The sequence below is a fragment of the Dryobates pubescens genome, chromosome 35 (genome assembly GCF_014839835.1).
Source record: "Dryobates pubescens isolate bDryPub1 chromosome 35, bDryPub1.pri, whole genome shotgun sequence".
Classification (NCBI taxonomy): Eukaryota; Metazoa; Chordata; class Aves; order Piciformes; family Picidae; genus Dryobates; species Dryobates pubescens.
The window spans coordinates 7998378-8021770 of record NC_071646.1 but is presented as its reverse complement, the minus strand read 5'-3'; the positions used below and the strand labels follow the sequence as shown (position 1 = coordinate 8021770).

General features: G+C 60.1%; 1 protein-coding gene across 2 annotated transcripts in view; it reads left to right on the top strand.

The window, feature by feature from the left end:
- The first annotated feature begins 2914 nt into the window (after positions 1 to 2914).
- Positions 2915 to 23393, top strand: part of KLHL12 (kelch like family member 12) — a 34875-nt gene continuing 14396 nt past the window's right edge. Inside the window, exons 1-5 of one of the 2 annotated variants that reach the window (XM_054176356.1) lie at positions 2915 to 2992; positions 3238 to 3435; positions 11861 to 12014; positions 13792 to 14009; positions 20168 to 20317. In XM_054176356.1, the coding sequence (XP_054032331.1) occupies positions 3250 to 3435; positions 11861 to 12014; positions 13792 to 14009; positions 20168 to 20317 (708 nt within the window). In that variant the 5' untranslated portion in view covers positions 2915 to 2992; positions 3238 to 3249. Of the gene's footprint in view, positions 2993 to 3183; positions 3436 to 11860; positions 12015 to 13791; positions 14010 to 20167; positions 20318 to 23393 lie in introns of those variants that run through there. The other variant, XR_008463023.1, reaches the window with a different exon arrangement.

The following is a 23393-nucleotide window of genomic DNA, read 5'->3' as shown; positions in this document are numbered from 1 at the left end:
CAAGAGGCCATGGCCTGAAGCTGTGCCAGGGGAGGGTTAGGTTGGATATTAGGAAGCACTGCCTCACAGAAAGGCTGATCAGGCACTGGGATGTGCTGCCCAGGGGGTGGTGGAGTTGCCATCCCTGGAGGTCTTTAAGAAAAGCTTGGATGTGGCACTTGGTGGCAGGGTGCAGCTGCTGTGGTGGTGTTAGGTCATAGGCTGGGCTGGATGATCTCAGAGGTCTGTTCCAGTCTCAATAGCATCATAGAATCACAGAGCTGTCAGGGCTGGAAGGGAGCTCCAGGCTCAGCCAGCTCCAAGCCCCTGCCATGGGCAGGGACACCTCACACCACAGCAGGTTGCTCACAGCCACCTCCAGCCTGGCTGCAAACACCTCCAGGCAGGAGGCTTCCACCACCTCCCTGGGCAGCCTGTGCCAGGCTCTCACCACCCTCCTGGCCAACAACTTCTTCCTCACAGCCAATCTCCAGCTCCCCACTTCCAGTTCTGCTCCATCCCCCCCAGTCCTATCCCTCACTCACACCCTCCAAAGTCCCTCCCCAGCTTTCCTGGAGCCCCCTGCAGATCCTGGAAGGCCACAATGAGGTCTCCTGGGAGCCTTCTCCTCTCCAGCCTGCACAACCCCAACTCTCTCAGTCTGTGCTCACAGCAGAGCAGCTCCAGCCCTCTGCTCCTCCTCCTGGCCCTGCTCTGGACACCTTCCAGCCCCTCCAGAGCCTTCCTGGCTCAGAGGCTCCAGAGCTGGCCCCAGAGCTCCAGCTGTGGTCTCAGCAGAGTGGAGCAGAGGGGCAGAATCATTCTGTGATTCTATGCCATTAGGTTTCTCAGGGCCTTGTCTGGGTAGCCTGTGGCTGTCTTTGAGAGCATGTTCTCAGGAGCATCACCAGCACATGAGGGAACCTCATTCAACCTCACACACAGGGACTGAGAGGATCATTTCCCCAGCCTCTGCTCTGCCAATATTGCCTTCTCCTGAAGCAGTGTTCCTGTGGTGAGTTCAGCTGGAGGATGATGCACCCTAGGATGCACCTTGCTCTTGTTCACAGCTTTAAAGCTGAGGAGGATTTTTTTCCCTCTGCTTCAATTCTCCTTTTCCTATTTTAAAACATTTATTTGGAAGGAAAAACTAAGGGAGGAACTTCAGCATGGAGAGGAACTCACTCCATCTGCCACTGTCCAGCCTAAGATTGTGTTTCAGAACCTGCAGCAAAGCAGTGCTCTCTGGGAGCTGTTTTTCACTCCTAGTGCTGTGAAGCTCCATTCCCAGGTGCTCTTTGCACTGGGGCTGCCTTTGTTTTCCTTGGAGGGGAAAAAAACATCCTGGGAAAAAAATAAAGGGAGTCATGGAGTCTTTTAAACAGGCCCTGAGTACCATCAAGGAGTTCACAGAATCATGGAATTGTTTGGGTTGGAAAAGCTCTCTAAGGCCTTCAAATCCAACCCCAACCCAACCCCCCCATGGCCACCAAGCCACGGCCCCAAGTGCCATGGCCACACCCTGCTTCAACCCCTCCAGGCATGGGCACTCCACCACCTCCCTGGGCAGCCTCTGCCAGGCCCTGACCACTCTTGCAGCAAAAGAAATTCTTCCCAATCCCTCACCTAACCCTCCCCTGGCACAATTTGGCCATTTCCTCTCCTTGTGTCACCTGAGACGAGGGAGAACAGAGAAACCCCCACCTCCCTGCAGCCTCCTTCCAGATATATTTGATCCATATCCTCAGAAACTCAGCAGGAGGTGGATGCAGAGGACTGACTCTGTGTCTGCTGGGAACTGAGGAGCACAGGGGGTGAAGGTCAGCACTGTGCAGGCTCTGCTGGCTTCTTCTCTCCATGGCTCCAGGCTGCATCTCTGGTGGACTGGCAGTCTGTGCTGACACCCTGGTCAAACACCTCCTGACTGAAGCTCCAGGAGCAGGATGCTGCAGTCTGACACAGTTTCACTTCCTGCCTCCAGCACAGCAGCTTCTGCTTGACCGGGCTCTGGAGAAAGAGGCTCTGCAGCTGCTTTAAAGCTCTCTCCTGGCAGAGGGCAGCTCTGAAGGGAGTGGCCAACTGCCCTCCCGGTTAGACACAGATCTCTCATCTCCAGCTGCTGGATCCTGCCAATCCTCTGCCTGCTGGATTAGTGCAGCTAAAGCCTCACAAATCCTCCAGACTCGTGCTCTAGGTGCAGCCTTGCACAGACTGATCCTACCCCTCCGAGCAGGAAGCAGGATCAGCCTCCAGGCCAGGATAAGATCTTAACCTCCATGTACAGATTTAACCGGGAATTTGTTCTACATTTAGCCGAGCATTTCTCTCACGTCACTCACGATGACTCCACGATGACTTCCCGAGGCTCTGCGGAGCTGCAGGTTTCAAAGCGCAGCCGCAGCCGCCCGGCAGGATGGAAATGAGCCTGAGGGCAGGGGGAGAGCGGAGGCGGCAGGCAGCTTGCGCTCAGGGCTGTCAGCTGGAGGCGAGCTGCCGGAGCTGCCGAGCTGTGCGTGGGGAAGAGATCAAAAATAGCACAGTTTGAAAACCCTGAGAGTGGAAAGCAGGCTCCGGGGCCCTCGCTGCAGGCTGGGCTCCAGCGGGGCCGGTTCCGAGGTGCTGGCCTCGGGCAGCAGAGCGGGAGCCGCGTCCGGCTGGGAGGGAGCTGCCCGCGGCCCCAGGCCCAGCCGCGCCGAGGCCTCGGAAACCGCCACCTTTGTCTCGGACGGCCCCAGCCCCGAGCCGGCCAGGCGGCCAGCTCGGCTCCGCTGCCTCCGGCCGCTCGCCGGAGCACCCCCGGGGCCAGCGGAGGCGGCGGCAGGCAGCGCGGCCGGGGGCGGGCGGCGGGGCCCCGCCCAGGCCGCGGCGCCGGCAGGAGGCCGTTGCCTGGCAACGGCGAGGCAGCAGGGGCGGGGCGGGCGGCGGCGTGGTGACGTCACCAGAGTGCGCCGCGCCGGGAGAGGGAAGGGCGGGGGGAGGAGAGGAGCGCGGGCCGGGACCTCTCCCCGCGGCGGTGAGTGCGGCCGGGCCGCGTTGCGGCGGGAAGGAGGCGGCGCGGGAGCCCCGTGGGCTGCGGGCTCTCGGGGGCTGCCGCCTCTCGGGGGCTGCCGCCGCCGGCGCGGGGCGGCGCGGGGCGGGGGCGGCCCGGGCGGGGCAGGGAAGGGGAGAGGGAGGGGCGGCGCGGGCGCGGCGGGAGGGCGCCCCCTGGCGGCGCGGCGGGCGGGCCGTGACATGTGGCCGTGCTGGCTGTGCCCGCAGGTGCCGGGCGCCATGGCCCCCCCCAAGGACATCATGACCAACTCGCACGCCAAGTCCATCCTCAACGCCATGAACGCCCTGCGGAAGAGCAACACGCTCTGCGACGTCACCCTCCGCGTGGAGCACAAGGACTTCCCGGCCCACCGCATCGTCCTGGCCGCCTGCAGCGACTACTTCTGCGCCATGTTCACCAGCGAGGTCGGTGCGCCCCGGGAGCGCGGCTGCCGCCGGCCCTCAGCAGCGCCGCGGGGGCAGAGGCAGGGCCGCCCGCTGCCGGGGCCGCTCAGCCGCCCAGCTGCCGGGCCCGCAGCCCCCCGCAGCGGCCCGGGCTGCCCACCGCGGCGAGCCTGGAGCCCTCGGGATCTCTCCATGGTGGCCCTGGATCCCCCACCGTGGTGATCCTGGAGCATTCTGGATCCCTCCGTGGTGGCTTTGGATCCTCCCATGGTGGCTCTGGGTTTCTCTGGAGCACCTTGTAATGGCCCTGGATTCTTTCCTAGTGGCCCAGAATCCTCTCCTGGTGGCCCCAGAGTCCCTTAGGGTGATTCTGGGTCTCATCGTGGTAGCCCCAGAGCCTTTCCATCCTGGCACGGTGGGAGCTGGAGGCTGCAGTCTGGGACTGTTGTCCTGTGTCACTGCCTGCTGTGTGACCAAGCTGTGCAGCAGAGAGCTGCCAGGCTGAGCTGGCAAAGCAGAAGGCTCTGATACATTGGCTGGGGTTTGTAGTGGTGGTTTATGGTCTTCCTGCACCTGGACATCTTCCTTGCTGAGGATCCCAGCCCTGGTGCAGATCTGTGAGCCGTGCTGGGTACCCCAGGCTGGGGGCTGAATTGGGCATTGCCTTCACACTGAGCAGAGGGCATTCAGCTCTTGCTCTTGGCCTCTGTTCTGCATTGGCTGATCAGCTGGTACAGGGTGGGCTGTGCTGCTGTTGTGCAGAGGATGTCACCCTGCAGCACTGGGTGAGGGGCTGAGGCTCCAAGCCCCAGGTGCTGTGCTTGGCAGCTGTGTGAGGACCTTTGGTGTGCTGCCTGGTGCTGGGTTTCTGAGTCACTGAGTTCTGAGCTGAAGCTGCTGCTCCTGCTCACTGTGAAATCAAGATCCTTTGCCTGGCTTTGTTTCCTCTCCTCCTAGTGAATCATTTTCTGTGGCCTTATCTTCCAGAAGGTGCTTTCCTTATCCTAGCAACTCCCCCATTAGCCAGGAGAAAAATGACCTCAGCTCAAGGGTCCTAAAGAGCTCCCTGCTGGCCCAGCAGTCCTGGAAGGAGAGAACCATTTTCCTCCTGTGTTTTGTCCTCTTTGGCAGCTGGCTGGTGCTTACCTCTCTGCAGGAGCTTTAGTTTAGGCTGCAAAGTCCTGTGCAAAGCAACCAAGAAAAGCCTTGTGTGGCCTGACCCCAGAGCAGAATCTTGTCCTGCCCCTCTCTTAGGAGGGTTGTGCATGGCTCAGGTTCCTGCTTTCTCTGCACTAGGCAAAGGGAATTGCAAAGAAGATCAGAGGAAGCAAATTGGGTCCCTGGAGGCTGGAGCTGTCTGGTTACCAACAGCTTGGAGGTGCACAGCACTACAGCAGACTCTCTGCTGCTTTGTGAGGGCCTCAGGGTTCCTCTCAATGCTTTTGGGCTTCATGTAGGCACTCTGCTGAGGTCTCTGTGCTGCAGAATGTCCTTTGTGCACCTCACCAAAGGCTGAGGATCCACTTTGGATCTAAGCTGAGATACTCTCTCCTTCCTTCTTTACATTCTTGTTTTGACTGTGACATTGTGGTGGCCTTCATTCATAGATTGAGCTCTCCCTACAGAAATAAGTGCATGCACTGGGGAGATTGCTCTGCAGCTGGGACAGGCTGGGGGGGTTGGGGTTGTTCAGCCTGGAGCAGAGGAGGCTCCAGGCAGATCCTAACAGCAGCCTGCCAGTACCTGAAGGGGCTACAAGAAGGCTGCAGAGAGACTGTTCCCAAAGGCCTGCAGGGACAGGACCAGGGGCAGTGGCTTCAACCTAGAGCAGAGCAGATTGAGATTGGATGTGAGGAACAAGTTCTGCATCAGGAGGGTGGTGGAGCACTGGAACAGGTTGCCTAGGGAGGGGGTTGGGGCCCATCCCTGGGGATGCTCAAGGTGAGGCTCAACAGAGCCCTGAGCAACCTGATCTGGTGGAGGATGTCCCTGCTGAGTGCAGGGGGTTGGCCTGGATGAGCTTTGGAGCTCCCTTCCAACCTGGATGATTCTGTGGCACCTCACCCCCCACTGCCACTGCTTTAAGGGTTTCACTTCTGCTCAGTTTGGTTTTTCTCCCACATTTTGTTTTTCATGTGGAAGCCCCAAATGTCAAAGCTGCCAAGTGGCTCCCACAGCCCCTGGGTGCCTGTGGCAGAGCCTTCCCTCCAGGAAATGAAAGCTTGGTGAGCCTCAGAGTGCACCTACTTGGTCTGGGTGTCAGTGACAAGTGGCTGGGTGAGTGTCATGGGACAGGATCTGGCTGCTCTCCAGGCACTGCTGGGCACAGAGCACTTCAGCCTTGGCTGGAGCTTGAGGGAACTCCAAATGCTGTGCAGCATAAATGGACTGAGAGCCTCTGTGAGGCCCTCCTTGGGGTTTCATCCCTCACCTCCAAGTGTGAGGACTGCCTGGCTCAGAAGGCTTTGTGGTGTGGTGTCTGTGCAAGGCCAGTGTGGCACTGGGGCTGCCAGCAGATTGGCACCAGAGAGATCTGCACTTGCCAAGCCTGATTCCCTTCTTCCTTTCTCCCCTGACTCCCATTTGCTTTTCAGAGTTCTCCACCTTACTTAATGTTAGTTCCTCCTCATTTTCCAAGCTGAGGGAAGCCACTGATCCCCTGCTGGGCCCCTGGCCTGGACCACACTTTTCTCTGCCCCTGTGCTGAGCAGTGTGGGGAAACCACAGCCCCCAGCAGTGCTATCTGCAGAGTTCTTCCCTGTGAGAGCAGCTCCAGCAAAGGCTGCCCTGGATCCTAGCTGTGTGCTGGCATTGCTGTCTTGGTTGGGGCAAGGCAGCATAACCTGGGATGTGTTAGGAGCTGATCCTTGGCTCCACCTCAGACAGGAATTGCTCAGTGTTGACTTGAAGGCTGGGTGCTGGAAATGAAAGCTTTGCCCCCTAGAATGTGGAGAAATATTCTTCTTACTCTGAAATGAAACAACTTCTGCTTCCAGGTTCTTATCTGGTCACCTTCTGTGTGCTGGGAGCACCTCCCAGGGTGCAGTGAGCACACAGTCACCCTGCCAGGCCAGCATTTCTGGTCCCCTCTAGGAGAGAACAAACTGGAGGGGCTTGGCCCCATGGGCTCTTGTGAGTCTGCATTAGAGAAGGCAAAGCCAAGAAGTGGACTTTGATAAGAAGGGATCCAACAGAGTGCCTCAGAGGAGCCATGGATGGGAGACAGCAATATCCTGTGTGCCAGCAGAGCTGTGGCCTGCAGCCACTGCCTTAAGGCTCTCAGCAGTTTGGGCATTGCTGCTGTCCCAGGGACTCTGCTGGAGGTTGGGAATTGGTTTCCTGGATGCTTCTGCTGGCTTCTGGTTCTGGACTGCCACATGCTTGTGAGAGGGGCTCACAAGAGGGAGCAGCAACCCCTTCCTGCTTCCCTTCCTGCTGGCTGGCAGAGCTCTGCTGGTACACATCTGGAGCTGTCAGAGCAGGGGTGCAGAGCACCTGCAGAAGGAAAGCTGCTGGGCTGGGCTTGGATCACTGCTGGGTGAGGATGATTCTCATTGCTCTGAGTCCAGACATGGGGAGCAGAAAGCCACAGAATTGTCAGGGTTGGAAAGGACCTCCAGGATCAGCTAGGAGTCACTGACAGGATGGGATGGGATGGGATGGGATGGGATGGGATGGGATGGGATGGGATGGGATGGGATGGGATGGGATGGGATGGGATGGGATGGGATGGGATGGAATGGAATTAACCAGGTTGGAAAAGACCTTTGAGATCACCAAGTCCAACCTCTCACCCAGCACCTTCTGATCAACTCAACCATGGCTCCAAGGGCCTCATCCAGGCTCTTCCTAAACACCTCCAGGGATGGGGACTCCACCACCCCCCTGGGCAGCCTAAACCTCCCCTGGCACAGCTTGAGACTGTGTCCTCTTGTTCTGGTGCTGCTTGCCTGGGAGAAGAGCCCAACCCCCACCTGGCTACAACCTCCCTTCAGGGAGTTGCAGAGAGCAAGAAGGTCTCCCCTGAGCCTCCTCTTCTGCAGGCTAAGCAACCCCAGCTCCCTCAGCCTCTCCTCCCAGGGCTGTGCCCCAGACCCCTCCCCAGCTTTGTTGCCCTTCTCTGGACACCTTCTAGCAGCTCAGCTTCCCTCCTAACCTGAGAGGCCCAGAACTCTGTCCCAGCAGCACAGCACCAAGTGCACTGCTCCAGCACTGCCTGTGCTGCTGGAGCTACAGCTCAGAGCCCACAAGGGATGTTCAGAATCAAGTCATCTCCACTCTGAGATCCTCCTTTAAGGTAGGATGCTGGGCTCCCAAGTTCTTCTGCATCACACATTGTGTGAATCCTGAAAGTCCTTCTTCCTTCCAAGCAATCTTAGCATGTGGGAGAGTAGCTTTAGAGTGGCTCTTGGGAAGAAGCTCTTCAGTGTGAGTGTGGTTGTGGATTCCTCCTCCCTGGGGCTGTTCCAGGCCAGGCTGGATGAGGCCTTGAGCAGCTGAGTCTGGTTGAGAGGTGTCCCTGCCCCTGGTGGGGAGGCTGGAATAGATGATCTCTAAGGTCATTCTGTGAGGCAGGGAGCAGGAGGGGAGCAGGAGGTGGTTGTCAGTGCTGGCCATATGGTTATGCTGTGGCTGGTTTTGGTGGTGGGAACAGAAGCTTCTTTACCAGCTGCAGGCTGAGCTGTGAGGAGCAGATGTCTCCAGCTTCTGCCTGCTGCAGTGCAGCTCTGGTGCCCTCCTGCTCTCTGTTTGTAACCTCTTAGCCTCTTTCTTCTACACAGCTCTGTGAGCATCTTGTCTGCTCAGCTCTGGCCTCTGGTGGCATCCATGGCCTCTGTGTCTTGTACCAAACAGCTTTCTCTGCTTTGGGGAAGGTTCTGTCCAGCCCCAGCTAGGGACTCAGCTTAGCTTCCAGACCCAGTGGCAGGGCCTGCCAGAGAGCAGGGCAGCTGAGGTCATTTGCTGCTTCTCTCTGACTCTGGATGCCACAAGGTTTATTCACTCTGTCAACAGACCTGAAGGCCTCCTCCCTCCCTGCCTCCAATTCCCTCCAGCCTCATCATTTCCTCCTGTGTTTGGGAGGCCTCACCTTGAGTGCTGTGTTCAGCTCTGGGCTCCTCACTACCAGAGGGACATTGAGGGGCTGGAGCCTGTCCAGAGAAGGGCAACAAAGCTGGAGAAGGGCTTGGAGCACCAGGGCTAGAGAAGGGGCTGAGGGAGCTGGGGGTGTTCAGGCTGAAGAGGAGGCTGAGGGAGACCTTTGCTCTCTACAGCTCCCTGCAGGGAGGTTGGAGCGAGGAGGGGGCAGCCTCTGCTCCTTGGTGGCAAGGGACAGGAGCAGAGGCAATGGTTCCAAGCTGCCCCAGGGGAGGCTCAGGCTGGACATGAGGAAATATTTCTGCACTGGAAGGGTTCTCAGACATTGGCAGAGGCTGCCCAGGGCAGTGCTGCAGTCACCATCCCTGGGGGTGTTCAAGCAGCTGTGGCCCTGGTGCTGAATAGAATAGAATAATAGAATAGAATAAACCAGGTTGGAAGAGACCTTCAAGATCATCTCATCCAACCTATCATCCAGCACCACCTAAACAACTAACCCATGGCACCAAGCACCCCATCAAGTCTCCTCCTGAACAGCCCCAGGGATGGTGACTCCACCACCTCCCTGGGCAGCACATTCCCATGGCCAATCTCTCTCTGTAGAACTTCCTCCTCACCTCCAGCCTAAACCTCCCCTGGCACAGCTTGAGACTGTGTCCTCTTGTTCTGGTGCTGGGTGCCTGGGAGAAGAGCCCAACCCCCACCTGGCTCCAACCTCCCTTCAGGGAGTTGCAGAGAGCAAGAAGGTCTCCCCTGAGCCTCCTCTCCTGCAGGCTAAGCAACCCCAGCTCCCTCAGCCTCTCCTCCCAGGGCTGTGCCCCAGACCCCTCCCCAGCTTTGTTGCCCTTCTCTGGACACCTTCCAGCAGCTCAACCTCTTTCCTGACCTGAGAACTGGACACAGGACTCCAGGTGTGGCCTAACCAGTGCAGTGTCCAGGGGCAGAAGGACCTCCCTGCTCCTGCTGGCCACACTGTTCCTGATGCAGCCCAGGCTGCCCTTGGCCCTCCTGGCTGCCTGGGCACACTGCAGGCTCATGTTCAGCCTCCCATCAACCAGCACCCCCAGGTCCCTCTCTGCCTGGCTGCTCTCAGCCACTCTGCCCCCAGCCTGTAGCACTGCCTGGGGTTGCTGTGGCCACTGTGCAGCCCCTGGCACTTGGCTGTGTTCAATCTCCTGCCCTTGGCCTCTGCCCCTCTGCCCAGCCTGTCCAGGTGCCTCTGCAGAGCCTCTCTGCCCTCCAGCAGCTCAACTCCTGCCCCCAGCTTGCTGTCATCTGCACATTGGCTGCTGACTGACTCCATCCCCTCCTGCAGATCATCAATGAAGATGTTCAAGAGGCTGGGGCCCAGCACTGCTCCCTGGGGCACCCCACTGGTGTCTGGCTGCCAGCTGGCTGTGGCACCATTCACCACCACTCTCTGGGCTGAGCCTCCAGCCAGTTCCTAACCCAGCTCAGAGAGCTGCTGCCCCAGCCAGGGGCTGACAGCTTGGCCAGGGGTTTGGCTGTCGGGGACAGTGTCAAAGGCCTTGCTGCAGTCCAGGCAGACCACATCCACAGCCTGCCCCACAGCCACCAGGCAGTCACCTGGGCATGGAAGCAGATCAGGTTGGTCAGGCAGGACCTGCCCTTCCTAAACCCATGCTGGCTGGGCCATGGTTTGGTGCTGAGCCTGCAGTGCTGGGTGGAGGGCTGGGCTGGGTGAGCTTGGAGGCTCTTGCAACCAGAGACATGCTGTGACTGTTTCTCTTCTCTGCTGTGCAGTGCATGTGTGTCACACTGCTGCCCTGCTGCTGCTGTCCCACTGGTGCCCCTGCAGGAGCATCCTTCACTGCTCTCTTCTCTCTGGGTTTGCTTTGCCATTTTACCCCCAGCTGTGACAGTTCCCATGGCAAGTGCTGATGGTCACTGAGCCTCTGCCCAATCTGTCTCTCAGCAGCTTCAGGCTCATTCTTGGTCTCTCATCTGAGCCATGCTTGCAGTGGCACCGACTGCTTCAGGAGTGCCTGGGGCTGGGCTTGCAGTGTGCTGCAGGGAGCCATCCTTCAGTGAGGTCCAGTGGTGCTGCTGAGCCTGCAGAGCATGCTCAGGGAGCCCAGCTGCTGGCCAGTGGTGATGAGGTGCTGTGCCAGCAGCTCTGTGATGCATGCAGAGGCACAGAGCTGATGCTCTCAGGTCTGTACCTCCAGAGCTGTGAGCTCAGTGCAGCTCCTGAAGGCTGACTGCTGAGAGGGAGCACTGCTTGCAAAACAATCATGAGCCCATAAAGCTGGATCTTAGAGGTGATAAAATGGTCAGGGGGTTGGGGCAGGATGGTAGAAGTACCACTGCTGTGTGTGTGATCAGTGGGCTTACAGGAGTTGAAGCCAAGGCTCCACTTCAGCCTTCCCCCCCCCGGGCCAGCTCAGCCTTCCCCCCCTGGAGCCTTCCCTCTGACCTTCCTGACCTATTCCCCAGAAGCTTGGAGGATGGCTCAGGAGCTGAACAGTTGGGAGAGGTTTTTCTTGGGCCTGGTTTCAGAGCAGAGGGCTGGGCTGGGGGCTGCAGCATGCCACAGGCAGGCAGCTTCCTGGACTCTTCCTTCTGGGAAAGCCTGGAAAGCTGCATGGAGGAGGGGGTGCTGGTGGCCAGAAGGATGCCCCTGAGCCAGCAATGTGCCCTGGTGGTCAAGAAGGCCAAGGGCATCCTGGGGTGGATTAGAAGGACTGTGGTGAGTAGGTCAGAGAGGTTCTCCTGCTGAGGCCACAGCTGGAATATTGTGTCCAGTTCTGGGCCCCTCAGGTCAAGAAGGAGCTCAGGGAACTGCTTGAGAGAGTCCATCCCAGAGCCTCAGAGCTGCTGCAAGCAGTGAAACATCTCCCTGTGAGCACAGCTGAGGGAGTGTGATGGGTTCCCAGGATGGGGTAACCCAGCACAGGGAGCTGGGGCTGGGAGCAGAGCAGCCTGAGGGCTGCCCTCAGTGCTGGGGATAAAGCTGTGCAGGGCTGGAGCCAGGCTCTGCTCAGGGATGGCCAAGGGCAGCACAAGGGGCACTGGGGGCAAGCTGGAGCAGAGCAGCTGCCAGGGGAGCAGGAGGGAAAACTTTGTCCCTGGGAGGCTGCTGGAGCCTGGAGCAGGCTGCCCAGAGAGGCTGTGGAGTCTCCTCTGGAGCCTTTCCAGCCCCCCCTGGATGTGTTCTGGGTGCCCTGCCCTGGGTGCCCTGCCCTGGCAGGGGCTGGGACTGGGTGATCTCCAGCCCCTCACCCTCTGTGACTCTCTGACAGGTCACAGCTCAACACTCTGCTGAGCTCTGCTGGCTTTTTGCTCACTTCACTGCAAAATGAACCTTTGTCTCCCTTCTAATTCACAGCTCTCAGAGAAAGACAAACCCTATGTAGATATCCAGGGCCTGACAGCCTCCACCATGGAGATCCTGCTGGACTTTGTGTACACAGAGACTGTTCATGTGACAGTGGAGAACGTCCAGGAGCTGCTCCCAGCAGCTTGTCTGCTCCAGCTGAAAGGTAATTGCCAAGCATCAGCACAAATGGCAGCACTGCTGCTCTCTGCTTTGTCTGCCCCTGGGGGGTGTGGGAGGGGTGACCTCTGAGCTCTGATGTCAGGCTCCTGTTGTCTTGTGTGCTGTGCTCTCATTGCTAGAGGAACTGACTTGAGTGGAGGAAACAGCTGATAAACCAGGTTGCTGTGCCCTGCCCCAGGCTGCTCTGGCTCTGCCTGAGACTTCCCAAGAGGAGCTGTGGCTGTAGCACAGAAATGTTGCAGCTCAGTCCTAGATCATAGAACCCAGAATGGCTCAGGGTGGAAGGGACCTCAGAGCTCCTCTGCCCCAACCTCCCCACCACTGGCAGGGACACCTCTCAGCCAGGCTCAGCTGCTCAAGGCCTCATCCAGCCTGGCCTTCAACACCCCCAGGCAGGAGGCAGCCACAGCCTCCCTGGGCAGCCTGTGCCAGAGTCACACTGGAGAGCTTCTTCCTCAGCTCCACTCTGTCCCTGCTCTGCCTCAGCTCCAAACCCTTCCCCCTGGGCCTGGCTCAGACACCCTCAGCCAAAGTCTCTCTGCAGCCTTCCTGCAGGATCCCTTCAGGTCCTGGAGGCAGCTCTGAGGTCCCCCTGGAGCCTTCTCCTCTGCAGGCTGCACAGCCCCAGCTCCCTCAGCCTGTGCTCCCAGCAGAGCTGCTGCAGCCCTGGGAGCATCTCTGTGGCCTCCTCTGGCCTCTGTCCAGCAGCTCTGAGTCCTTCTGCTGCTGGGGACAGCAGAGCTGGAGGCAGGATTGGAGGTGAGGTCTGAGCAGAGCAGAGCCCAGGGGCAGAATCCCCTCTGCTGCCCTGCTGCCCACCCTGCTCTGGCTGCAGCCAGCACACAGCTGCCTGAGGGCTGCAGGAGGCACTGCTGGCTCCTGGGGAGCTGTCACTGGATGTGCCCTGTCTGGGCTGGTGACAAGCTGGTTGATGTCATTCCACAAGCACCTATGGAGCATCCCAGGCAATGATCCCAAATCTCAGGCAACTATCAGAAAGACATCAGAGGATATCCAGAGTTCAGGCAGCTGCAGCCACTGGCACCTGCAGGGTTTGTTTATGAGCCATGAAGTGCAGCTCACATTGGAGTCTTTTCCTAGTTCCAGAGTTCACAGGAGCACAGGGCACAGAGGTCAGGGCTCTGGAGATCTTCCAGTCCAACCCCTGCCAGAAGGAGCAGAGAATCCAGCACAGGGCACACAGAACACATCCAGACAGGGCTGTAAAGGCTCCAGGGAAGGAGACTCCACAACCTCTCTGGGCAGCCTGCTCCAGGGCTCTGGGAGCCTCCCAGTGCAGAAGTTCCTCCTCATGCTGAGCTGGAACCTCCTGTGCTGCAGTTTCCATCCTTTGCCCCTTGTCCTGTCCCAGGGCACAGTGAGCAGAGCCTGGCCCTGTCCCTTCCTTCCTGACCCCCAGCCCTCAGCTATTGATCAGATCCCTCTCAGCCTTCTCCTCTCCAGACTGAGCAGCCCCAGGGCTCTCAGCCTCTCCTCCCCAGGCAGTGCTCCAGGTCCCTTCAGCATCCTTGTAGCCTCCCTTGGCCTCTCCCAAGCAGCTCAGCCCAAACCCCTTGTGTCTGCTGCCTCATGCTTGCACATCCCTCCAAGAGCTCTCTGCATGCTGTGCTTCTGAGGTGGTTGGAGCCTGGCTGGGTGGGGTTGGCATTGCCTGTTGTGCCCTTTCTCTCCTGAGGCCCTTTGCAGAGCGGTGCCTGGCAGGAGGTGCAGTGCTCACTCACCACTCCAATCCTCCCTAGGTGTGAAGCAAGCTTGCTGTGAGTTCCTGGAGAGCCAGCTGGATCCATCCAATTGTTTGGGCATCAGGGACTTTGCTGAGACACACAACTGTGTGGATCTGATGCAAGCTGCTGAGGTCTTCAGCCAGAAACACTTCCCAGAGGTGGTTCAGCATGAAGAGTTTATCCTCTTGAATCAAGAAGAGGTTGAAAAGCTCATCAAGTGTGATGAAATTCAGGTAACAGCTGGAGAGGGCCCTGGTGTGCAGAGCACTGCCGGAGGCCAGGCCCTCCCAGCTCCCGGCACGGAATTCCCTTTCCAAGAAGCTCCTTTTCATTTGTCTGGCCATGCAATCCCAAACAGGTCACTGCACCACTGCTCAGTGCTGTGCAGCTCATGGGCCAGCAGCTGTCGTCACTGCACCACTGCTCAGTGCTGTGCAGCTCCTGGCCCAGCAGCTGTCGTCACTGCACCACTGCTCAGTGCTGTGCAGCTCTTGGGCCAGCAGCTGTCGTCACTGCACCACTGCTCAGTGCTGTGCAGCTCATGGGGCAGCAGCTGTCGTCACTGCACCACTGCTCAGTGCTGTGCAGCTCCTGGGGCAGCAGCTGTCGTCACTGCACCACTGCTCAGTGCTGTGCAGCTCCTGGCCCAGCAGCTGTCGTCACTGCACCACTGCTCAGTGCTGTGCAGCTCCTGGCCCAGCAGCTGTCGTCACTGCACCACTGCGCAGTGCTGTGCAGCTCCTGGGCCAGCAGCTGTCGTCACTGCACCACTGCTCAGTGCTGTGCAGCTCCTGGGCCAGCAGCTGTCGTCACTGCACCACTGTGCAGTGCTGTGCAGCTCCTGGCCCAGCAGCTGTCGTCACTGCACCACTGCTCAGTGCTGTGCAGCTCCTGGGGCAGCAGCTGTCGTCACTGCACCACTGCTCAGTGCTGAGCAGCTCCTGGGCCAGCAGCTGTCGTCACTGCACCACTGCTCAGTGCTGTGCAGCTCCTGGGCCAGCAGCTGTCGTCACTGCACCACTGCTCAGTGCTGTGCAGCTCCTGGGCCAGCAGCTGTCGTCACTGCACCACTGCTCAGTGCTGTGCAGCTCCTGGGGCAGCAGCTGTCGTCACTGCACCACGGCGCAGTGCTGTGCAGCTCCTGGGCCAGCAGCTGTCGTCACTGCACCACTGCTCAGTGCTGTGCAGCTCCTGGGGCAGCAGCTGTCGTCACTGCACCACTGCTCAGTGCTGTGCAGCTCCTGGGGCAGCAGCTGTCGTCACTGCACCACTGCTCAGTGCTGTGCAGCTCCTGGGCCAGCAGCTGTCGTCACTGCACCACTGCGCAGTGCTGTGCAGCTCCTGGGGCAGCAGCTGTCGTCACTGCACCACTGCTCAGTGCTGTGCAGCTCCTGGCCCAGCAGCTGTTGTCACTGCACCACTGCGCAGTGCTGTGCAGCTCCTGGGCCAGCAGCTGTCGTCACTGCACCACTGCGCAGTGCTGTGCAGCTCATGGGCCAGCAGCTGTCGTCACTGCACCACTGCTCAGTGCTGTGCAGCTCATGGGGCAGCAGCTGTCGTCACTGCACCACTGCGCAGTGCTGTGCAGCTCCTGGGCCAGCAGCTGTCGTCACTGCACCGCTGCTCAGTGCTGTGCAGCTCCCGGCCCAGCAGCTGTCGTCACTGCACCACTGCTCGGTGCTGTGCAGCTCCTGGGCCAGCAGCTGTCGTCACTGCACCACTGCGCAGTGCTGTGCAGCTCCTGGGCCAGCAGCTGTCGTCACTGCACCACTGCTCGGTGCTGTGCAGCTCCCGGGCCAGCAGCTGTCGTCACTGCACCACTGCTCAGTGCTGTGCAGCTCCCGGGCCAGCAGCTGTCGTCACTGCACCACTGCTCAGTGCTGTGCAGCTCCCGGGCCAGCAGCTGTCGTCACTGCACCACTGCTCAGTGCTGTGCAGCTCCTGGGCCAGCAGCTGTCGTCACTGCACCACTGCTCAGTGCTGTGCAGCTCCTGGGCCAGCAGCTGTCGTCACTGCACCACTGCTCAGTGCTGTGCAGCTCCCGGGCCAGCAGCTGTCGTCACTGCACCACTGCTCAGTGCTGTGCAGCTCCTGGGCCAGCAGCTGTCGTCACTGCACCACTGCTCAGTGCTGTGCAGCTCCTGGGGCAGCAGCTGTCGTCACTGCACCACTGCGCAGTGCTGTGCAGCTCCTGGCCCAGCAGCTGTTGTCACTGCACCACTGCTCGGTGCTGTGCAGCTCCCGGGCCAGCAGCTGTCGTCACTGCACCACTGCTCAGTGCTGTGCAGCTCCCGGGCCAGCAGCTGTCGTCACTGCACCACTGCTCAGTGCTGTGCAGCTCATGGGGCAGCAGCTGTCGTCACTGCACCACTGCGCAGTGCTGTGCAGCTCCTGGGCCAGCAGCTGTCGTCACTGCACCACTGCTCAGTGCTGTGCAGCTCTTGGGCCAGCAGCTGTCGTCACTGCACCACTGCTCGGTGCTGTGCAGCTCCTGGGCCAGCAGCTGTCGTCACTGCACCACTGCTCAGTGCTGTGCAGCTCCTGGGCCAGCAGCTGTCGTCACTGCACCACTGCTCAGTGCTGTGCAGCTCCTGGGCCAGCAGCTGTCGTCACTGCACCGCTGCTCAGTGCTGTGCAGCTCATGGGGCAGCAGCTGTCGTCACTGCACCACTGCTCAGTGCTGTGCAGCTCATGGGCCAGCAGCTGTCGTCACTGCACCACTGCTCAGTGCTGTGCAGCTCCTGGCCCAGCAGCTGTCGTCACTGCACCACTGCTCAGTGCTGTGCAGCTCCTGGGCCAGCAGCTGTCGTCACTGCACCGCTGCTCAGTGCTGTGCAGCTCCTGGGCCAGCAGCTGTCGTCACTGCACCACTGCTCAGTGCTGTGCAGCTCATGGGCCAGCAGCTGTCGTCACTGCACCGCTGCTCAGTGCTGTGCAGCTCATGGGGCAGCAGCTGTCGTCACTGCACCACTGCGCAGTGCTGTGCAGCTCCTGGCCCAGCAGCTGTCGTCACTGCACCACTGCTCAGTGCTGTGCAGCTCCTGGGCCAGCAGCTGTCGTCACTGCACCGCTGCTCAGTGCTGTGCAGCTCCTGGGCCAGCAGCTGTCGTCACTGCACCACTGTGCAGTGCTGTGCAGCTCCTGGGCCAGCAGCTGTCGTCACTGCACCACTGCTCAGTGCTGTGCAGCTCCTGGCCCAGCAGCTGTCGTCACTGCACCACTGCTCAGTGCTGTGCAGCTCATGGGCCAGCAGCTGTTGTCACTGCACCACTGCTCGGTGCTGTGCAGCTCCTGGCCCAGCAGCTGTCGTCACTGCACCACTGTGCAGTGCTGTGCAGCTCCTGGGCCAGCAGCTGTCGTCACTGCACCACTGCTCAGTGCTGAGCAGCTCTTGGGCCAGCAGCTGTCGTCACTGCACCACTGCTCAGTGCTGTGCAGCTCATGGGCCAGCAGCTGTCGTCACTGCACCACTGCTCAGTGCTGTGCAGCTCATGGGGCAGCAGCTGTCGTCACTGCACCACTGCTCGGTGCTGTGCAGCTCATGGGGCAGCAGCTGTTGTCACTGCAGTGTTCCTCACAAGTGAGGCCATCCCAGTGAGTCCCCTCTGCAGAGGCCCCACTTGCCTCCTCCTTCCCCTGGGGAGCTTTCAGAGGCTCCCAGCCAGGCTGTCTCAGTGCCTGCATTTCAGACATATCCCCAAGACTTGGAGATCTATTTGTAGGCCTTTGCCTGCTGCTGAGCAGCAGGAGGAATGCATTTGTCATCCCAGGCATTTGGTTCCTGTGCTGTGGCAACAGCAGAATGCTGCTCAGGGCAGTCTGCCTCTTCAGGGAGCTCTGTGCAGGCTTAGCTGCCTGAAGGTTGCTTTCTGGAGGGTTTGCTGTGGCTGGAGGCTGTGCAATGCTTTTGTCCATATTTCCCATGAGTAAGATGAACGTTGCCTGGCAGTGGGGAGGGGACTTGATTTTGTTATGGAGATGGAGTTGTGTTTGCTTCAGTGCAGAGGTGATTGAAGCAATCCCTGTGCAGAGTTCCCAGGAACCCTCAGAAGCAAACCAATGTAAGTGATACCTGGAGGCATTCCTGGAGAGCCAGTGCAGGGGCAGCCAGAGGAGAATTCCTGCTGCATGCCTTGAAGGTGGCCTCCTGCCAAGCTGGCATCCTCCTGTTAATGAGCTGCTTGAGGAGAGCAGGCAAGGGAGCAGCAGTGAAGGACCCTGGTGCAGGCCAAGGTGAGCAGTGGAGGAGGGCTGCAAAGCTTTGGTGCTTAGCAAGCAACAGCTTTAATGGTGTGAGGGTTTGAGCTGAATTGGGCTGTGGTGAGTGCTGCCAGAGGGTTCTGCACAGGAGTCAGGAGGAGCTTCAGCATGACCCCAGCAAGCTCAGCAGGTGATCCACACAGGCAGAGTGCAATCCATTGTGGGCTGCAAGGACTGGCTCAGGCCCTGCAGACACCCAGTGAGGCTTCCTTGGAACACCTTGAGGGTGGAGGGAGGCAATCCAGCTGTGGCTGTGCAGTGCTGGGCTGAGGTGCTGCTGGGGGAGGCCTTCTGCAAGGCCTCTGGCTGCTGAGGGGATCTCATGGCAGGGCCTCACTGCCAGGCTGTGCTTAGTGTTGCTCAGTGTTCATCAGCAAAGCAAACCAGCAGAGGCAGGAGGTGTGTCAGAGAGGCTGGAGGGAGCAGAAGGACATTGAAGGAGGAGCTGGGGAGCACTGGGAGCAATGGAGTGCTCTGCTCTCTTTTTGTGAGTCCTGCTTGTCCTTTCCCTCTAGTTCAGATGGAAGGAGGCCATTTCAAAGTACACAAAGGTAAATCAATGGCTTGGAAGAATTGCCTGACATAATTAACCTCTGTGGCTCCCTGCTTCAGAACAGCCTGCAGCAGACAGCTCCACACGGAGCTTCAAAGTGGACCCAGGCATGTCTGGGTGGGAAGGTTCCCTTTGACAGTGTCTCCTTTTATCTCCCTCTTGAATAGCAGCTAACAGACCTCATGGCAGAGTAAGTTCCTGCCTGATTTGCCTTTGCTTTGGTAGATCTGATGATGTGCAGAGAAAGAAAAGCAGCCCTGAATAACACATTGCAGAGCTCTTCACCAGACATGCAGAGCACCTGAGGCTCTCTCCAGGTATCAGGCTTAGGTGGCTTAGTCACTGTCACCTCTGCAAGTCCTAAATGGGGAGAGAAGTCAACTGGTCAGAGCAGAAGATGAGCAGCACCAGCCCTGGGGTTCCCCCTCTGCCACCCAGCCCTTTGTAGCTTCTTTAATGTGCATCGAAATAAAACCCCTGTGGTGTCCCCAGGCTGGCTCAGGGGCTGCAGGGGCAGTGCCTGGGCACAGGGCTGCAGGGCAGCTGAGGGAGACACTGCTCCACGAGAAGGAAACTTGGTTCTGATCATCTCAATGGTGCTGCAGGACCTGCTCCTGCTCTGCCGGGAAGTCAGGGAGCTGCCCTGCCTGGGGCTGCGCTCTCCCAGCGCTGGTGGCTCCCAGCCTGGGGCTCTGCTGCCTACCACAAGGCTGAGACCCTGCTGCCGGGGGCTGGGCTCGGCTGCAAGGAGGAAACAAACTCTGCCTGAAGCACAGGAAAATGAGAGCAAGCCCCAGGCGCCTGTGGCTGCAGCTGGTGGGTGCTGCAGAGCAGGCTCCACGCGCAGACCCTGCCCCCTCGCTGCCTGGGGAGCAGTGGCTGTGGCCTGAGCGCCCCGAGGGCTGCGGTGCCCTGAGGGCTGCGGTGCCCTGCGGCCCGGGCTCCCTGACAGCTGCAGCGCCCCGAGGGCTGCGGTGCCCTGCGGCCCGGGCTCCCTGACAGCTGCAGCGCCCCGAGGGCTGCGGTGCCCCACGGCCTGGGCGCCCCCAAGGGCTGCAGTGCCCCGTGGCCCGGGCTCCCTGACAGCTGCAGCGCCCCGAGGGCTGCGGTGCCCTGCGGCCCGGGCTCCCTGACAGCTGCAGCGCCCCGAGGGCTGCGGTGCCCTGCGGCCCGGGCTCCCTGACAGCTGCAGCGCCCCGAGGGCTGCGGTGCCCCCCAGCCTGGGCTCCCCGAGGGCTGCAGCTCCCCGAGGGCTGCGGTGCCCCCCGGCCTGGGCTCCCCGAGGGCTGCAGCTCCCCAAGGGCTGCGGTGCCCCCCGGCCTGGGCTCCCCGAGGGCTGCAGCTCCCCGAGGGCTGCGGTGCCCCCCGGCCTGGGCTCCCCGAGGGCTGCAGCGCCCCGAGGGCTGCGGTGCCCCTCAGCCTGGGCTCCCCGAGGGCTGCAGCTCCCCGAGGGCTGCGGTGCCTCTCAGCCTGGGCTCCCCGAGGGCTGCAGCTCCCCAAGGGCTGCGGTGCCCCTCAGCCTGGGCTCCCCGAGGGCTGCGGCGGCCTGCGGCCTGCTGAGTGCTGCCTGCCCTGCAGGTGGACTCGGAGGAGCCGGTGTTTGAAGCGGTGATCAACTGGGTGAAGCACTCCAAGAAGGAGCGGGAGGCCTCGCTGCCGGAGCTGCTGCAGTACGTGCGGATGCCGCTGCTGACGCCGCGCTACATCACCGACGTCATCGACACCGAGGTACCCTGACCCCTGACAGTGACCCCTGCCCCCTGCCCTGACCCCTGCTCTGCCTGCACTCTGCTGACGCCACGCTACATCACCGACGTCATCGACACCGAGGTACCCTGACCCCTGACAGTGACCCCTGACCCCTGCCCTGACCCCTGCTCTGCCCCCCCTGCTCTGCCTGCACTCTGCTGACGCCGCGCTACATCACCGACGTCATCGACACCGAGGTACCCTGACCCCTACCCTGACCCTGCCCTGACCCCTGCCATGAACCTGCCCTGACCATGACCCCCCTGCCCTGCCTGTACTCTGCTGACGCCATGCTACATCACTGACATCATCGACACTGAGGTGCCCTGACCATGACCCTGACCCCAACCCCTGCTCCTACCCTGACCCCAACCCCTGACTCTGCCCTGACCCCTGCCATGAACCTGCCCTGCCTGCACTCTGCTGACGCCATGCTACATCACTGACATCATCGACACTGAGGTGCCCTGACCATGACCCCTGACCCTGCCATGAACCCATCCTGACCCCTGACCCTGCTCTGCTCCCCTGCCCTGCCTGCACTCTGCTGACACCATGCTACATCACTGACACCATCAACACCAAGGTGCCCAGACCATGACCTGACCCTGGCCCCTGACCCTGCTCTCACCATGACCCCTGACCCTGCCCTACCTGCACTCTGCTGATGCCACCTTGCATCGCCAACATCATCGACACCGAGGTGCCCTGACCCTGACTGTGCCCTGCCTGCACTCTGCTGTCCTGGCAGCACTGTGCCATCTGCCTTCCCTGCTGTGCTTGCTGCTGCTCAGGCTGTGGAGCACTGAGTGCCCTACACAGAGTCACAGAATCACAGCAAACATCCAGGTGGAAGAGGCCTCCAAGCTCCTCCAGCCCAACCCTCCACCCAGCACTGCAGGCTCAGCACCAAACCATGGCCCTAAGCACCAGCTCCACACACTGCTTGAACACCCCCAGGGATGGAGACTGCAGCACTGCCCTGGGCAGCCTCTTCCAATGTCTGAGAGCCCTTCCAAGGCAGAAATATTTCCTAACACCCAGCCTGAGCCTCCCTGGGGCAGCTTGGAACATTTGCTCTGCTCCTGTTGCTTGACATCCAGGAGCAGAGGCTGAGTCCCTCCCAGCTCCAACCTCCCTTCAAGGAGCTGTAGAGAGCAAGGAGGTTTCCCTCAGCCTCCTCCTCTCCAGCCTGAGCACCCCCAGCTCCCTCAGCCCTCTGTCATACTCAGCAGGAGCTGCTGTGCCAGCTGTCAGTTTGGCAGCTGGCAGCTTGCCCAGTCCAGAGCAGTTGGTTGCTGTCTCCTCTGAGCACCTCTCCGGTGTCATCCATCAGAGTTCCTCACAAGGGCTCTCTGCTTTCAGCTCACCAGCACAAGCAGGTCTCCTTCTCTAGGCTGAAGGTTGCTGCTGTGCAATCCTAGTGAGGAGCTGGCTCCCCAGGTGCTGTGTCAGGTGCAGGTCACAGAATGCCAAGTTGGAAGGGACCCCAAGGGTCATCTGGTCCAACCTTTCTAGGTGATGGTGGAGCTGGCCCAGCCCCCTGGCAAGCTGAGTCTGAAAACCTTCCAGCTCTGGGGACTCCACTGCTTCCCCTGGGAGCTGATTCCAATATCCAGATATCCTCATGGGAAATACTCTCTTCTGGAGTCCAACAGGAATGTCCCCAGCACTACCTTGTCCCCATCACCCTCTGTCTGCCATGGGACTCCTTGCACAAAGGGAGTCTCCACCCTCCTGGCAGCCACCCTTTATGTCCTGGTCCATGTCAATAAGGTCTCCCCAGAGCCTTCTCAAGGCTTGCAGCCTTTGCTCACATGGCAAGGGTGCCAGGCCCTGGGCATCCAGATGGCAAGCATTGCCCTGGGAGGTACATGAGCAGGACAGCAGCTGCTGGGTGTTAGGAACAAGTTCTGGACCAGGAGGCTGCTGGAACACTGCAACAGGTTGCCCAGGGAGGAGGTTGGGGCCCATCCCTGGAGATATTCAAGGTGAGGCTGCACAGGGCTCTGGGCAACCTGATCCAGTGGAGGGGTTTGGACCCAGCTGAGTGCAGGGGTTTGGACTGGATGGGCTTTGGAGGTCCCTTCCAGAGGCCATCACACAGCCACATCATCTTTGTGTGGCTGGGTTGTTGCAGAGGCAAACCCAGCTGTGGGTGGCAGGAAGAGCTAATTGAGCTGCACCAGAAGGTTAATTCCAGCCAGGAAGTGATGCTGACCCCAAGCATGGTTCAACAGGAAGGCACAGGGCAGTTCAAGCCAGCATTCTGGTTTGCTGGGGGGGAGGTAAGCACTGGTTGCTAGCCCTGGTCACTCTCCAGCTGAACACATGTTGAATGCACAGAGAAATGGCTGAGGCAGCAACATTCCTCTGCTGGGCTGCAGCTGCTGCTTACAGATGCTGTTAAGCAGGAGCAGCTGACAGGCAGTGAAGCTGTGCCAGAGCTAAGTCTGTCTGGCCAGGTTGTTGTGGTCCACTTGAAGCTGAAGGGACTGGTCCCAAACCAGTGAGGTCTGTTCCCAAAGCAGCCTAGGGTGGTGTGCAGGCAAGGCTGAGCTTTCCTGCTGCACAGCATGGCCTCTGCAGCCTGCAGGTGACACACACCACTGGGACATCATCTCAGGGCAGCACAGGGAGCAGAGTGTTGGCCCTGTGTGTCCCCCTGTGCCCTGAGCCCTGCCCTTCCTGTGCAAGCAGCAAGAGCTTGTGCAAGTCAATCCCAGTGCAGCAGCTCCCAGCACCAGATGCCCAAAGGTCACTGAGCACTCAGGGGAGGTCAGTCTGGGTCCTCAGCCAGGGAGTGGAGTTGCACATCATGCCAGGAGATGAGGCTGTCCTTGGGCTGCAGAGCCTCTCACTCTGCAGCCTGCATCTGCTGTCTCCACAGCTCCGTGCCCCAGGTGGCCAGGGGTGATGGCAGCAGAAGCAGCCAGACTGCTCCCTCTTTCCTCTTGGGTGGCAGCTGCGTGCTCAGAGCTCTCTGTGTGGGGCAGCTGCAGCCAGGCTGACATCAGCTGTGTGTCCCTTCCCACACGTGCTCCTGCTGCCATGA